The 17,542-nt window shown below is 46.6% G+C and overlaps 1 protein-coding gene across 1 annotated transcript in view; it reads right to left on the reverse strand.

The window, feature by feature from the left end:
• The window catches only part of ATG2A (autophagy related 2A), a 153,141-nt gene that overhangs the window by 124,935 nt on the left and 10,664 nt on the right, over positions 1 to 17,542 (reverse strand). Inside the window, exons 3-9 of the mRNA XM_077287720.1 lie at positions 16,350 to 16,502; positions 15,178 to 15,280; positions 14,749 to 14,917; positions 11,702 to 11,872; positions 1,867 to 1,963; positions 479 to 640; positions 226 to 368 (exon numbers count right to left, since the gene is read on the reverse strand). Coding sequence (XP_077143835.1) covers positions 226 to 368; positions 479 to 640; positions 1,867 to 1,963; positions 11,702 to 11,872; positions 14,749 to 14,917; positions 15,178 to 15,280; positions 16,350 to 16,502 — 998 coding nt within the window. The remainder of the gene's footprint in view (positions 1 to 225; positions 369 to 478; positions 641 to 1,866; positions 1,964 to 11,701; positions 11,873 to 14,748; positions 14,918 to 15,177; positions 15,281 to 16,349; positions 16,503 to 17,542) is intronic.

Raw genomic sequence — 17,542 nt, forward strand, 5'->3', positions numbered from 1 at the left:
TGACTGAAAGCCAGCGGCACGCAGGAGGAATAAAACTCATTTTCTCACTTTCGACAAACTTTCAGCAAAGCACCTCAACAGCTTTGTAATGCTATTAACCCCGTATCTGCAGGTTAATAGTGTTTGCATGACATGACAGATTCCCTTTAACAAGTTTCCAATTATACGAATGAAAACAGTTGAGTAGCCGGGTCCATTATTTACTGTAGAACTGTCCACACTTACTCCAGGAGCAAAGGCGGTTCCCTGAAACGGGGCACTGCTGTGATCACTGTAAATTGAAGAATCAAGATCCACATCTGATAAGTCATTTGCAGATCGGACAGACGTGATACTGTTGGTCATGGCCACCATAGAGAAAAACATATCTGGGGGAAAAGAAATACACATTTCCTTTACATACATCACAGTATTACTTTTCTTAGTGCAATATTATTCTGAAGGAAAACGTCTGCAGGAAAACTGGTAAAATTTTCACCTCCGTTCTCTAGATTCTGAAAGGGAATAAGTTCAGGATCCGGCATAAATAAGGATCCAGGTCCCGAATGAAGTTGCTGGTTCAGATCCTGTTCTATGAGCTTCAGATCCTCCATGTCTAAAGGGCGACTCTTCAGCAACTTCTCTTTAACACTGTTTGATTCTGTAAAAGAAAACCAATGTCAGCATCCTTTTATAGGCGTTTCTGATACTTAAATCCCGGTTTCCAACACAGCTTGTCTTATAAAAAAACAAAAAAAAAAAAAAAAACAACAACAACTGAAATTGTGCTTTACTCACCCTCCCCCGGGCTCAGAAGAGTCACCACTTCTGTTCCCGATCTCTTTTATGGTCTGCATCACCGACGTCATGTTGACAATGATGCATATAAATCAGTGAGCTCAGGTCTGCCTAAGTAGACGGCACAAAATGCGCAGAGCCGTTGAGCTTACTGATTAGCTTTATATCGGCGCTGCAGACAATAGCAGACAGGTAAAACAGTGACACAGACTCCATGCTGGACCCGGGAAGGATGAATGGAGCTCAGTTTGCTTTTTGAAAGCAAATGGCCTGGGACAGGGGTTTTCTGAAACTGAACAACCCCTGTAAAAAATAAAGCAGTAGTTCTGCAAAGTTTGCAAATGAAATGGTAACTCGCCAGCAATATTGCAATTTGTTTCCTCCCACCTCAGTTACATTCATTTGCTCCTTCATTAGGGACGGTAATTCTCTGTGACTAGTGGAGTACATATTCTTAGGTGGAGACAGAAAGTGACTTCCTATGAACTACAGGATGACATCACCTAGTATTAAACCTCTCCTCGCAGCGCTGAAGCTCTGCACCTTTATATCTAATGCCACCATCCCGGTCCATCTTTCGGTGGAGCAAAAGTCCTTTCTCATTTAATGTATGAGAGTAGTGATATAGTAGGTGAGTCCATAGAACCTCACTTGACAAACTGCATATATAAATCTAAAAATACTGTGTAAAATAGACAGTGCATTTCTACAACAAGCAGCTTTACAAGAGCTGACAGGGAGAAACTTATCACCAGCAAGAGGCAGGTTGACAATTTGAAGCTTCATCACACAGGAAACAGACTGCAGTGTGAGTCTGAGGACAGCAGATCTATGTCACTAATCTATCACTGGTTGTCAGTAGACAGAAGCCAGTGAAATGTGATGAGACCTCATCACCTCTGGCAAAGTCAAAAGGCATTGTGAGAAATATAATCTGTGTTAGTATATCTATATCAGAGGGGTGGGGGAAGAAAAGATGGCAAAGAAGCCAGAACAGATCATCAACTAAAACATCTACATTATTCTTCATTAACAGCCTATGCAGTGCTATACAGCCAAAAATAATGCAATAGGGGACAGATATTGTACCTGAAATACTTAAAGCATCTAAAAGTTGTTGCAAGTTAGCCATCTGATGTGGATTCAGGAACATATGAAGAGACCCCATCTTCCCATCAATCTCCATCTACAAAAAAAAAAAAAAAATACCAATATTGGCTAAAGCACATTGAGGAGAGAGAGATTTTCTGGGCTGCAATGGCACAGGCAGATGTTGTACCTAGAGGGACTAAAAAACACAGTGAAAAAAAAACATTTTCATTATCACAGTGTCAGAAAAATTCATATTTATCAAAATAAAAAATTCCGTAACCCATCAGGTAAACAATATAGAGAAAATTAAAATGAATTGAAATGTCAAACTTGCAGTTTTTCGGTAGCCGTACTCACCCCCGACCACAAAATAGGGATTTTTGTGTACTCACCGTAAAATCCTTTTCTCCGAGCCCCTCATTGGGGGACACAGGACCATGGGTGTTATGCTGTTGTCATTAGGAGGCTGACACTAAGTTGAGACAAAAAAAGGTTAGCTCCTCCCCTGCAGTATACACCCTCATGCTGGCTTCCAGAGACCCAGTTCAGTGCAAAAGCAGTAGGAGATTAATATCAATATAATACATAACATTAGAGTATAACATGTCAGAAAAAATGTCAAGAACCAAAACGGTAACAAGCCGAAAGGCTAACAGGGTGGGTGCTGTGTCCCCCAATGAGTGGCTCGGAGAAAAGGATTTTACGGTGAGTACACAAAAATCCCTATTTCTCCATAGCCACATTGGGGGACACAGGACCATGTGACGTCCCAAAGCAGTCCCTGGGTGGGTAACAATACAACCAAATAACTCTGTGTACCATCTGACTTATAAATGCACAACGGCCGCCTGCAGAATACGTCTGCCAAGGGCCGCATCCACGGAAGAATGAGTGTGGACGTTGTAGAGCTTTGTGAAAGTATGTAGGCTAGACCATGTTGCGGCCTTGCAAACCTGTTCCGCCGACGCCTGGTGCCGAATGGCCCAGGAAGCACCAACTGACCGAGTAGAGTGAGCTCTAACCCCCGCCGGGATGGGCCTGCCCCTGACCCGATAAGCTTCTTGGATAGCCGATCGGATCCATCTGGCTATCGTAGCTTTAGATTCGGCTGAACCCTTCCTGTGACCCTCATGGAGGATAAAGAGGGAATCCGATTTACGGAAAGCGGCAGTCCTAGAGACGTACCTCCTGAGAGCCCGTACCACGTCCAAAGTGTGAAGGGCCTTTTCGAGCCTGTGTTTTGGCTGTGGACAAAAGGAGGGAAGAATAATATCTTCGTTGAGGTGAAAAGATGACACCACCTTAGGGAGAAAAGCGGGAGATGGGCGTAAGACTACTTTTTCCTGGTGGAAGGAAAGGAAGGGCGCCTGGCAGGAAAGTGCGGCCAACTCCGAGACGCGCCTGATAGACGTTATCGCCAAAAGGAAGGCCACCTTCCAAGAGAGAATAGATAGTGGGACGTCTTGCAGAGGTTCAAACGGAGGTTCCTGAAGGACGCTCAGGACCAAATTGAGATCCCAGGTCTCTAGTGGCATTCTGTAGGGGGGAACCACGTGGGAGACCCCTTGGATGAAGGTTCTGACTTGTGAGTTAGTAGCAATCTTACGCTGGAACAACACCGACAGCGCTGAAATCTGGCCCTTGAGGGAACTGAGGGCCAGGCCGGAATCCAAGCGGACTGGAGAAATTCTAGAATGAAGGGAATGGAGAAAACGAGAGGGGGACGACCACGGAGTCTGCACCAAGAGAAGGCGGCTTTCCAGGTGCGGTGGTAGATGCGAGCGGAAGACGTCTTGCGAGCTCTGATCTGGGCGGTCTGGTAACCGCCAGGGAACGTTGGATACGAGATGCACTAGTTCCGGGTACCATGCGCGACGCGGCCAATCCGGGGCGGTAAGGATCACCAGAATCCCCTCTATCTTGATTTTCCGGATCACCTTCGGCAACAGAGGAAGTGGAGGGAACACGTACGGGAATCAGAACCGGTGCCATGGGAATATCAGAGCATCCACCCCAACGGCCCGGGGATCCCGAGAACGTGCTATGAAGTTGGGGACTTTGGCGTTGAGCCTGGATGCCATCAGGTCCACGTCCGGAGTCCCCCAGCGAAGGCAGATTTGATGAAAAACCTGTGGATGGAGTTCCCACTCTCCCGAGGCGAGACCCTGACGGCTGAGAAAGTCCGCCGCCCAGTTCTCGACACCCGGAATGTGTACCGCGGAAATGATGGAGTGGTTGTCCTCGGCCCAACGGAGGATGTGTGTGACCTCCTGCATCGCTGCCCTGCTGCGAGTGCCCCCTTGATGGTTTATGTACGCCACAGCTGTGACGTTGTCCGACTGTATTCGGACTGGGTGACCCGCAAGCAGAGGGTGAAAACGTCTCAGGGCAAACCGGATAGCATGGATCTCCAAAATGTTTATGGGAAGTTTCGACTCCCACATCGACCAACGCCCCTGGGCAGTGTGGTGGAGAAACACCGCTCCCCAACCGAGGAGACTGGTGTCGGTGGTCACCACCAGCCAATGGATCGGAAGAAAAGACCTCCCCTGGTGGAGCGTTGACTCCAAAGTCCACCACGTGAGCGCCTGCCTGGTCCGCGGGGACAGAGGGCATGGTCGGTCGAGGGTAAAAGGACTCCTGTCCAGTAGAGCTTGTTGTAAGGGACGGAGATGCAGTTGGGCGAAGGGAATCGCTTCCATTGAGGCCACCATCTTCCCCAGGATCTTGATGGCAAACCGAATGGACTGAGGGCAAGGGCGAGAAAGCGTCCTGGCCCCCTGTTGAAGCGCTTGGGCCTTGGACCGAGGAAGAAAGATCAGCCCCTTGGACGTGCCTATGATCATGCCTAGGAAAGACATCCTTCGAGCTGGAACAGGGGAGGATATGTCCAGGTTGATTAACCAGCCTAGGCGCGAAAGGGAATCCAACGTAATGCGGACACTTACTTCGCAGGCATGAAAAGATGGACCCTTGACCAGAAGGTCATCTAGGTATGGCAACACGACCACTCCTCGGGAGTGCAGGATGGCCATGACAGCCGCCATGACCTTCGTGAATACCCTGGGTGCTGTGGCAAGACCGAAGGGCAAGGCCGTGAATTGAAAATGGTCCTCTTGGATGGCGAAACGGAGGAACCTTTGGTGTGGCGGAAAGATTGGAATGTGAAGATAAGCATCTCTGATGTCTATTGATGCTAGGAACTCGTCTCGCTCCAATGAGGAAATGACCGACCGAAGGGACTCCATCCAGAAGTGTCGTACTTTTACGTGCTTGTTTAGGAGTTTCAAGTCCAAGATGGGGCGCATGGACCCGTCCTTCTTTGGTACGACGAAGAGGTTTGAGTAGAAACCTTTGAATCTCTCGTGTTCCGGAACCGGAACGATGACCCCGTTTTGGCGGAGGGAATCGATGGCGGAATGGAGAGCGCGTGACTGAGTTCTTGAACTTGGGAGACGAGAGGGAAAAAAACGAGCTGGAGGGGAGACGGAAAATTCTATTTTGTAACCAGACGACACCAGGTCTCTGCCCCATTCGTCGGGAATGACGGAAAGCCTGACATGACGAAAAAGAAGCAGGCGTCCGCCTACCTTGATGGTGTCGACTGGAATACTCCCCGAGTCATTGTGGAGGAAATCTGGCAGGTCTAGAACCTCTGGTTCTGGGTTGTCTAGATCTTCTTCTCCAGGACTGATTCGGTTTGTAAGAAGGCCGGGAGTCTCTGTCTGTACGTGTAGATCATTCTGATTTAGACGGTGCAGTGGAGTTGGACCAGAAAGGGCCACCTCGAAAGGGGCGAAAACGAAAATACTGTTAGCGCTGAAAAGCAGCTTTTGGTCTGTGTTGAGGGAGGAACTTGCATTTTCCCCCTGTAGCATCGGAAATAAGTTGGTCCAATTTTTCTCCAAATAGGCGTCCGTCCTGAAAGGGGAGAGAAATTAGAGACTTTTTTGAGGAGGAATCCGCCCGCCACTCTCTAAGCCAGATAGCTCTCCTGATGGTGACGGCGTTTGAAGCCGCTGTTGCCGCACAGTCTGCTGCATCTAAAGATGCGTACATCACATAATCTGCTGCCATAGCAATTTGTTTGGCTAGGTCCGCCGCTTCAGCCTGAAGAGCGTGGTCCTGAAAGGAATGTGCCACAGTATCTGCCCAGGAAACCATAGCTTTGGCGACCCATGCCGCAGCGATGGACGGGGACAGGGAGGAACCTGAGGCTTCATACACCGATCGCGCCAGGGAATCCAACTGGCGCTCTGTGGGACTTTTAATTGATGCCCCGTCAGGTACTGATAACAGCGTTTTGGTAGCCAAACGCGACACCAGAGGATCCACCAGCGGTGGTTCCGTCCAATCCTTAACCAGCTCTGAGGAAAAAGGATAGATTCCAGCGCCTTTTTGCCCGTAAAGCGTTTATCCGGTCGCTCCCTGTGCCTCTTAACTATCTCTAGAAAATCCGGATGGGAGGCGAACACCTTATGGGATCGCTTGTTTCTAGTGAAGGAGCTGAATTAGGGTCATCATTAACCTTTAGCGCATGATTGACAGCTTCAATGAGGGAGTCAACAGTTGAACGGAACTCCGGGGAATCCGGGTCCATGGACGCCTCAGACTCATACTCATAGTCGTGATCGCTTCTAGCCCCTGGAGAGGGTGAGCGAGAAGTGGAGCTATTGGAGGCTGAATGGCGTGGTGAATGATCAGGAGAGGTAGCGCGGATCCGTTTTGTGGATGTCCGAACCTCCTGTGGGTGAGAGCGGCCCCTGCTGGCCGACGATTCCCCTGTAATAGAGGGATCTCTTAACCCAGGAAAACGAACGCCCCGCTCCCCAGAGGGGTCATGAAGGGATTCAATCGCCTTAGCTAGCGAAGCCATGGATTGGGACAGGGACGTGGCCCACTCAGGAGAGCTAGGAGCACTGGGGTCGGTAGCGGCGGAGGGCTCCTGGGCACATTGGGCATCACAGGATGGGCAGAACGGGGAGCTCTGAGGCCTGGGAAGAGGAGCCTGGCAGGTGGTACAAGCAGAGAAAAAGGTGGTATGAACCTTAGTGACCTTTTTACCCCTTGACTGGGACATGTTGTACCCCAATGTAATGCACAGAGCTGCTATGAGGAAGCTGAGGGGTAGCGCTGCAGGGAAGCAGATAGAGCCATCTCCTTACCCGATCCTGTGCCCCGCAATTGAGTGGAGAAGGAAGATCCTCCGTGGGAGTGAGATAAAAGACCGGCCGGCGCTGCGTGCTGCAGGGGGAAGATGGCTGCCGAGACCCTGAAGTGTAGTCTCGCAGGGAGCGAGAAGCGCCAGAAGCGTGGGCGGGGCAGTAGAAGTGATGCGTGGAGTGGGCGGAGCCTACCGGAGTGCGGCCTAACAAAGAGCCGAAGCCGTGGACTAAATTTCTGGCCTCGGCTGACGCGCACCCGCGGACCGCGGGGAAAAGAATCGCGGCCTCTGTAAAGGATCCTGCCGCTAAGGAGCCCCCCAGAAAAGGTGACCGCCATAGAAAAAAACGACCCCTAAGCCATACCCAGTGGCAGGGGCGCGCGCCATCTGCACTTACCCCATAAAGGTGCCCGGGCAACATGGGACGGTGCAGGGTTGGGGGAGCCTCCATCCACCATCCCCTGAAAGGGGGGTGGAGAGGAACCGTCCGCCTCCTTCCATCATCCGCTCTTTTTCAGTGGTGATGCAGTGGGGGCTGCACGGACGCCACAGGGAATAGTGCCTCTGTACAGCCGAGGGTGAAACCTGATGGGCAGGGCAATGTCCGGCAATAAAAACGGCCTGGCTGCAGAAGAGGATACTGGAGGTAACACACCAGTGCTCGTCTGTTACTCGGGGGGAGATCGGTGCCCGTGAAAGGGGCCCGTCGCCCAAAAAGGTCAGCTCAGGCAGTGGCTTCCCACGTCGCAAGAGAGGATACGGGAGAGGTAAACTCCCGTGCTCGCCTGTTGTTGGTTCGGGGGAGATCGGAACATGAAAGAATCCGTCGCCCCCTTCGTCCGGAATAACAAGGTTTAAATCCAGTGTGCCTCCTACGGACACTAAGCTTGAACTGGGTCTCTGGAAGCCAGCATGAGGGTGTATACTGCAGGAGAGGAGCTAACCTTTTTTTGTCTCAACTTAGTGTCAGCCTCCTAATGACAGCAGCATAACACCCATGGTCCTGTGCCCCCCAATGTGGCGAAGGAGAAATGTAATGTAAAGTATTCAAAATGCAGTATCCACCTAAAAATGGTACCATTAAAAACTACAGCTCGCCACGTAAAAAGCAAGCCCTCACTGTAGTCCATCGACATGGGAAAAAAAACACACAGAAAATGGCAGCAGCAACCAATTTTGTTCTAATTACAAATCGTTTCCTGGAAAAGGTAGTGTTTCAGAAAAGAGGGAAAATGGTCTTGTATGACAAATTGTGGATGCCTTGGCTGGAATTGGGTTAGGAGGAGGTTAAGGGAAGATAGGCCTGAGGAGGTTTTTCCTATGAAATAATGGTTTATATGTTCAGAATGGAAGACACTATATAATGCTAACGTATATACTGTTACAAGACATGTTAGGAGAAGAGCGTGAGCTGTCTAATTGGAAAAGAGGGGGGAGGGGTGGGTAAGGGGGGGGTTATTGTTGGGAAATTTTGAAAATACATGTATTAATGTCAAATGTTTTATTGAAATTTTATACTTAATAAAAACCTATTTGAGTAAAAAAAAAAAATACGTTTTGCATTTTTTTACTTAAATAATAAAAACTATGCAAAAGCTTGGTATCGCTGTAATTGTGCAGGCCTGGAGAATCAGGTTACCAGGCCATTTTTACTGCACAATGAATTAAAAACGCGAAATCCAAAAATCAATGTCAGAATTGCTTTTTTTTTCTAACATTTCACTTGACACAGAAATGTTTCTCTCTTTTTTTCAGCAGATTATATGATAAAATGAATAGTGTTATTTAAATTATGATGTGAGGAAAAATAAGAGGGAAATTTAAAAAAAAAGTGCAAAAGCGAAAATTGACTGGATACCTAAATGGCCAATTCCTGCCGACGCCGTTGTCGCAGCCCTGGTGGCCAAAGTTGGTCCATTCACTTTGTTGTAGCAATCAGGTGCAGAACATCCATGTGACCACTGCAGCCAATCACTTTCTTCAGTGGTCTTGTGTAATGATGACAGCGCGTGCTCAGCTCTGCTCGCTACTAGATAGAGCATTAGGTTGCTCGGGAATGCTCGTTACTTGGCATAGTATCACTGGGTGCTCAAGAGCAATGCTCGAGTCCATGTCCCACATATTTCGTGGCTGTTTGTCAATCAACATGTGGAGATTGCCTGCCATACACAGTAATGCAGTGTGTGCGGCTGCAACAGTAATGGGTGTATAACATGTGGTGGGTCTTTAAATACAGGTCCTTCTCAAAAAATTAGCATATAGTGTTAAATTTCATTATTTACCATAATGTAATGATTACAATTAAACTTTCATATATTATAGATTCATTATCCACCAACTGAAATTTGTCAGGTCTTTTATTGTTTTAATACTGATGATTTTGGCATACAACTCCTGATAACCCAAAAAACCTGTCTCAATAAATTAGCATATCAAGAAAAGGTTCTCTAAAGGTACCGTCACATTAAGCGACGCTGCAGCGATAGCGACAGCGATGCCGATCGCTGCAGCGTCGCTGTTTGGTCGCTGGAGAGCTGTCACACAGACCGCTCTCCAGCGACCAACGATGCCGAGGTCCCCGGGTAACCAGGGTAAACATCGGGTTGCTAAGCGCAGGGCCGCGCTTAGTAACCCGATGTTTACCCTGGTTACCAGCGTAAAAGTTAAAAAAACAAACAGCACATACTCACCAGCGCGTCCCCCAGCCTCTGCTTCCTGACACTGACTGAGCTCCGGCCCTAACAGCACAGCGGTGACGTCACCGCTGTGCTTTCACTTTCAGTTTAGGGCCGGCGCTCAGTCAGTGTCAGGAAGCAGAGGCTGGGGGACGCGCTGGTGAGTATGTGCTGTTTGTTTTTTTAACTTTTACGCTGGTAACCAGGGTAAACATCGGGTTACTAAGCGCGGCCCTGCGCTTAGTAACCCGATGTTTACCCTGGTTACCAGTGTAAAATATCGCTGGTATGGTTGCTTTTGCTGTCAAACACGGCGATACACGGCGACCTAGCGACCAAATAATGTGCAGACCTTCTAGCAGCGACCAGCAATTTCACAGCGGGATTCTGATCGCTGCTGCGTGTCAAATACAGCGATATCGCTCCCTAGGACGCTGCAACGTCACAGATCGCTGGCGACGTTGCTTAGTGTGACGGTACCTTAAATGACCTATTACCCTAATCTTCTGAATCAACTAATTAACTCTAAACACATGCAAAAGATACCTGAGGCTTTTAAAAACTCCCTGCCTGGTTCATTACTCAAAACCCCCATCATGGGTAAGACTGGCGACCTGACAGATGTCAAGAAGGCCATCATTGACACCCTCAAGCAAGAGGGTAAGACCCAGAAATAAATTTCTCAACAAATAGGCTGTTCCCAGAGTGCTGTATCAAGGCACCTCAATGGTAAGTCTGTTGGAAGGAAACAATGTGGCAGAAAATGCTGTACAACGAGAAGAGGTGACCGGACCCTGAGGAAGATTGTGGAGAAGGACCGATTCCAGACCTTGGGGAACCTGAGGAAGCAGTGGACTGAGTCTGGTGTGGAAACATCCAGAGCCACCGTGCACAGGCGTGTGCAGGAAATGGGCTACAGGTGCCGCATTCCCCAGGTAAAGCCACTTTTGAACCATAAACAGCGGCAGAAGCGCCTGACCTGGGCTACAGAGAAGCAGCACTGGACTGTTGCTAAGTGGTCCCAAGTACTTTTTTCTGATGAAAGCAAATTTTGCATGTCATTCGGAAATCAAGGTGCCAGAGTCTGGAGGAAGACTGGGGAGAAGGAAATGCCAAAATGCCTGAAGTCCAGTGTCAAGTACCCACAGTCAGTGATGGTGTGGGGTGCCATGTCAGCTGCTGGTGTTGGTCCACTGTGTTTCATCAAGGGCAGGGTCAATGCAGCTAGCTATCAGGAGATTTTGGAGCACTTCATGCTTCCATCGGCTGAAATGCTTTATGGAGATGAAGATTTCATTTTTCAGCACGACCTGGCACCTGCTCACAGTGCCAAAACCACTGGTAAATGGTTTACTGACCATGGTATTACTGTGCTCAATTGGCCTGCCAACTCTCCTGACCTGAACCCCATAGAGAATCTGTGGGATATTGTGAAGAGAAAGTTGAGAGACGCAAGACCCAACACTCTGGATGAGCTTAAGGCCGCTATTGAAGCATCCTGGGCCTCCATAACATCTCAGCAGTGTCACAGGCTGACTGCCTCCATGCCACGCCGCATTGAAGCAGTCATTTCTGCCAAAGGATTCCCGACCAAGTATTGAGTGCATAACTGAACATTATTATTTGATGTTTTTTTTGTTTGTTATTAAAAAACACTTTTATTTGATTGGACGGGTGAAATATGCTAATTTATTGAGACAGGTTTTTTGGGTTATCAGGAGTTGTATGCCAAAATCATCAGTATTAAAACAATAAAAGACCTGACAAATTTCAGTTGGTGGATAATGAATCTATAATATATGAAAGTTTAATTGTAATCATTACATTATGGTAAATAATGAAATTTAACACTATATGCTAATTTTTTGAGAAGGACCTGTAGTTGGATAATGGATGTTTTTGTTTTTCAAACACTCCTGGACAGCCCTTACAATTCTTAATCATGCTGTAATATATCCAGTATACAGGCACGTAATAACAGCCGTTTTCTCACCTTCGGTCCTGGAAACATATCATTCTGTTTCAGTTTGATTATCAGTTCTGTACATCCAGAGCAGCTGCCTATTTGCAGGGTCGTGGTGGTAGGGGGTTGTGGTGTTCGACTGGCAGCCCCTAATGATTGAGGCGAATCAGTATCTGTGTGCTTAGTGGGTTCCGGAGAGTTCTGTGAACATAAAAAAATGAGAAACAAACAAAAGCACAATAATATACAGAGAATGACGGTGGTTTTTTTTTATTTTTTTTAAATATGTATTGACTTTTCTTGCTAATGTTTATTTACCTTTTCATTTATATTACATTTTGTGCACCTCATAATATCAAAAATGATCTTTGGGGGACATTTCAACATTTAAATACATTTTCTATTGCTGATTTCTCTGGTGACTAGGTCTTGTATATTAACCCCAGTTACACGGAAAGTTCAGATGCTTGCTTGAACTGCTGAGATGATCTGAGTCTGCTTTCTATATCATATATCCAAAGTTGCCCTTCAGCATGGTGTAAATACTAATCAACAAAGCAGATATGGTAATAAACCATCTCTGCCTTCTCTATGGGGTATGGATTTGTCTGACAGCTGGTTCCTTACCACTATCCGGCTGCTTACTTTGCAATGATGTTCTAGAATGTTGTATCCGGATCGCCTGGATGTTTAAGGTCTATAGGTGGTCCGGAAGCAAATAAAGGGGTTGTACAACTACATTTTTTTTTTCCTTTTCTTCAAAGTCTTCATGTACATAAAAATAAAGACAGCTGTAATCAACTCCTACTGCTCCAGCCCGTCTCTTCCATTCTGGCACCAGGCTTTGCTCATATAGATGCAGGGGTGACATCACATAACCACTGCAGGCTATCAGTAGGCTCTGCATAGTTGCTAATGTAGACAGCACCTTATTGGCTTCAGGGATCACATGAGAGATAGGAGCCAGCAGAGGAGGCTTGTAACTGGTGTTGCAGGGTATGTGTGATTATCTTTCCTATTTTTATGTACAGGATGCCTTCAGAATAACAAACAACCCAACAGGACTAAACTAATTGAAATAAGATGATTAGTGATGAGCAAACGTGCTGGGATAAGGTGTTATCTGAGCATGCTGGGGTGTTATCCGAGTATCTTGGCATGATTGAATAATATGTTCGAGTCCCTGCGGCGGCATGTTTTGTGGTTTGTTAGAAGCAAATCATGCAGCCGCAGAGACTCGAGCATATTATTCGAGCACACCCAAGATACTTGGATAAAACGTTGTGATCAGTGATTACAATGTATTAAAGTAAGAAATTTGAATACTGGTAGACACAAAGCTGAGGGTCCCGATCATATATAGAAAATATAGAGGTTTGTTCTGTATAACCATGAAGGGGTTGTTCAGAGGTGGACAAGACCTCCTTAAATAATTAAAGGGGAATTCTCAAGTGTGAACGTAATCCGCTATCCATGGGAAAGAAGTTAACTTTCCAATTGATTGGGGTCCAGGCGCATTGATCCCAGTGAGTCTGAGAAGGCATCAGTCCAGAAGGTGAGTATATATTTATTTCATTTATTTGGGGAACTCAAAGGGGTATTCTTAAGTTCGAAAGTTATCGCCTATCAATGAGATAAGGTATAACTTTTTGGTTGTTGTAGGTCTGACCACTGTGGCACCCTGCCATCCCAAGAATTGGGGTTCTGAAAATCCCAGGTTTAATGGAGCGGAGGTTGATCACTGGCACTGCCACGCCATTGGTTCTAATGGAAGATCAGACGAGACGTTCAGCAATCTCTGGCACTCCCATTAAGAGTTAATGGAGCAGTAGTGTGCATAATCGACCAATGATCGAAAAGTCTTCCCATATTCCTTCGATAGAGTATCACGTTTAATATTTATGTCACATGAGTGATGCTGCCAATCAGCGGCAGCTTTCAAATTGTCAAAATTAATGTTTAACCAAATGCTAACTTTGCCTGGCAAACACAGCAAGAACAATAAAGAAAAAAACAAACAGTCTAAATAATTAGCGCTCAGTGAAAGAAAGCAATGCAATCATTTTACAGAACTAACAAAGCACTCTACCCAGAAGAAAGAGTTAAGCTGGAGTCACACTAAACGACTTACCACCGATCACGACCAGCGATACGACCTGGCCGTGATCATTGGTAAGTTGTTGTGTGGTCGCTGGGGAGCTGTCACACAAGACAGCTCTCTCCAGCGACCAACTATCAGGGGAACGACTTCGGCATCGTTGAAACTGTCTTCAACGATGCCGAAGTCCCCCTGCAGCACCCGGGTAACCAGGGTAAACATCGGGTTACTAAGTGCAGGGCCGCGCTTAGTAACCCGATATTTACCCTGGTTACCATTGTAAAAGTAAAAAAAAAAAAAAAAACACTAGCCGAGAGCTTCCCTGCATGGAATGTGTCAGCGCCGGCAGTAACAGCGGTGATGTCACCGCTGTGCTCTGCTTTACGGCCGGCGCTGACACAGTCAGTGCAGGGAAGCTCTCGGCAGCAGCGCGTGCATATTAGCAGCGCTCCTGCCGAAAGCAGTTTTAACCCTGTGGACGCCGGGGGACGTGACAGACATCAGAATGTGAGTATGTACTGGTTTTTTTTTTTACTTTTACAATGGTAACCAGGGTAAATATCGGGATACTAAGCGCGGCCCTGCGCTTAGTAACCCGATATTTACCCTGGTTACAAGTGAACACATCGCTGGATCGGCGTCACACACGCCGATCCAGCGATGACAGCGGGTGATCAGCGACCAAAAAATGGTCCTGATCATTCCCCAACGACCAACGATCTCCCAGCAGGGGCCTGATCGTTGGTCGCTGTCACACATAACGAGATCGTTAGCGGGATCGTTGCTACGTCACCAAAAGCGTGACGTTGCAACGATATCGTTAACAATATCGTTATGTGCGACTCAGCCTTTAGTTTTAGCCAAACTTTTAAAGAAGTCATGACTCCAAAACTGGCGAGCACCAAACTCTGAGCAACCGTAGTGGTCAGCTGTTTGACAGAGCAATGTATGTCGCCAGAAACCCACCACCCACATTTACCTCGGGATCGGGTATGGGAGACGGCGTCCGTTGTCGGTTCTTGAAATCTTCATAGTGCAGTGAGACACCACTGAGCTGCAGGATCTTCTGGATAAACGCAGGAGGCTGATGGATGTCCACGGGAAAGGTCTGACCGGAATCTCTGACCGCCTCATCACAATAATCTAGTCTGGGGAACGCGACAATCACCATGAGTATGGAGGTGGAAGGAATACGGTTGTAAGTAAAAATGACAACTTATGTTAAAGGGGATGTCTCACATAGGAAGTCGGAGATGCCAGGAGTGGTACCGGATTAACCATTGTCCTGGCAGCAGCAATTCTAAAACGGTTTGTCTCTAATCAAACAAACCCTTTATAGAATTATGGCACATTGGTAGAGAATTATATACCTCTACATACAGAAAACGGGAAAGGAAAGACATCTGACCTTTTAATATGTATTTCCAGGGCTGTCCCCGTGGCAGATTCAGCTGGCATATTCTCAATTCGGATAATGGTATCTAGAAAGGTCACCTTAATCCTCCGCAGCACTGAAGAAATGGAAAATACAAGATGGTACAGAGAGTAAAAAGACTAGAAATCTGTCTGTACGCAGTGCTATAAAACCATGCTATTAAATGCTATTTTATATAATACAGTGTTAAAACAAAGGCCCCCTATAAGCATTAGCTTAAAGCTGGCCAAATCTGTCAATTTCAGCATCATCGGCCTACTATCTGATGTGTAGGGAGGCTTCAGACTCCCCTGACAGATAAAGTCATTAGGGCTAATGATCGAACAGTCTAGATTTATATGCACAATCCATTTGTTTTACCTGGAGATAAACCACCGTCAAAGTCTCTGGTAGTGGCTTAAGCCCCCCATACACTTTACATGGCTGTTGACCAAACAATATGCTGCCATCTCTCACCGCCAAGAGCTCCTGTGTTTCCTATGAGAGAGCTGCTGCCAGACATCTCTGGTGGCTTATCACTTAGAGCAGGGGTTTGAACCTTTGGCACGCGGGCCATTTACAGCCCTCGAAGACCTTCTTTCCAGCCACCAGGCAGATTCCCGTGGACCGCAGCGCTTTGGCCGGCAGCTTTATTTTTACGGCGGTTGGCCCATTAATTTCTTTTTGCTCTATGAGCCTGAGCAGTGCTCACTACTGAAGGGCATGCAATGAAAGATTACATTCTTACACCAGTGCCAGCATCAGGACGTACCTTGAGGGCAGAGTTAGCGTGCGATTTGTTTGGCAGCCGAATTATGGTATAAATATCCAAACGGTCTTTGGCAGAAATAAGGTTCCTCACCCCTGACTTAGAGCATAAAATATTGTATTGTAATATTGAAATCGTAGATGCCGGATTCCTATCTCCCACCACATCATCTACCGGGGGCGCCAATATTAGACTGTTGGCCGAGCCATCAATATTGGCAGGTATGGCCGGCGTTGTGTGGAGACCTTTATTTGGCTCTCCCTGTTAAACAAGCATGAATGCTTAGCTGAGCTGAGAGTGTGTGTATGGGGGAGACGGGAGAGATTGATGTTGGTTAATCAAGTGTTTGGCCAACAGCTATGTAAGGTATATGGACACATTTAGAAGGAAACTGTACCTGTCTCTATAGTTTGTGCAAACATTTCCAATCCTTCGATAGGCTGCGGGGGCTCTGAAGGTTCCTCGGCTTGCTCTTTTAGGCACTCCTGGGCCAGCTGCATGCTGGTAGTCATACATGATGACCAGCTATGTGACTCTGCACCCTCTGAACCTGGAGGTTTGGTAGAAATGTGGGGAAAAATAGCAAATCAGAATGGAAAAAAAAAAAAACACTGAAAAAATTAACATCAGACAAATTCCTTTCTGGCCACTGTAACATTTTCTGATCCATTGCTAGGATAGCCCATATTCATAGGGTTGAATGGGAGCTACCAAAAAGGCAGAATGACGCACCCAGACATCTCCACAGCCCCTATGTATTGCATTCGGAAGATACACCAGAGGTCAAACCTCATTCATCATTTTTCTCAGTTTTCCTTTCTATAAACCTTAAAACATCATTAATTTGTATGTGTTGCTACTGACATCTTCTGACCGCCAATATACTTCAATATTTCCTCTGCTGGGATAATAATACAGGAAAGATATATATCTTGGTACCGTGTTAGCCAGTGGATAGAAAAATATTCAGAATTGAGAGTCCTCAGTGGTTGATACCTTTTAATGGCTAACTGAAAAGATGGTAACAAATTGCAAACTTTCGAGACTACGCAGGTTCCTTCATCAGGCATAGACTAATAGAAATTCTGAAGAATCACATATTTATGCACAACATAGCACAGATAAATGCCATAGATAAGACAATAATATGGGATAATATTAATTCTGCCTGTCACTCTGCACATTATAGACATCTTACAATAAATGTCCATTCACAGGCAGCTTCCAAACAATGATAATGATATGTTCGTCTTAATGCAGGCGCACTGAACCTTTCATAACCTAATATTTTAGGTACAGAAATGCTTTCTTGGTACCTTTACATTTGCTAAACTGCTGTGTCTTTCTACAAAAATTAAATTGTGTTGACGGGTGATTATCTTCAGTTTTGCCCTTTTATTTTCTGAGAATCCATGCTGTCCCATTTATTCCTACAAAAATGACAGCTATTGGGCGATGGAGACTCATAACAATGGCTGCAGCAAAGGGGCGAACAAACACTTAGATAGCTGTCAGATAGTTGGCCCAACTATCTATTCTTCCAACATAGAGATGGGGATATGCCACTGATAGACCTGTCTTTAAATGGCT

Source organism: Ranitomeya variabilis, chromosome 2 (assembly GCF_051348905.1).
Source record: "Ranitomeya variabilis isolate aRanVar5 chromosome 2, aRanVar5.hap1, whole genome shotgun sequence".
Classification (NCBI taxonomy): Eukaryota; Metazoa; Chordata; class Amphibia; order Anura; family Dendrobatidae; genus Ranitomeya; species Ranitomeya variabilis.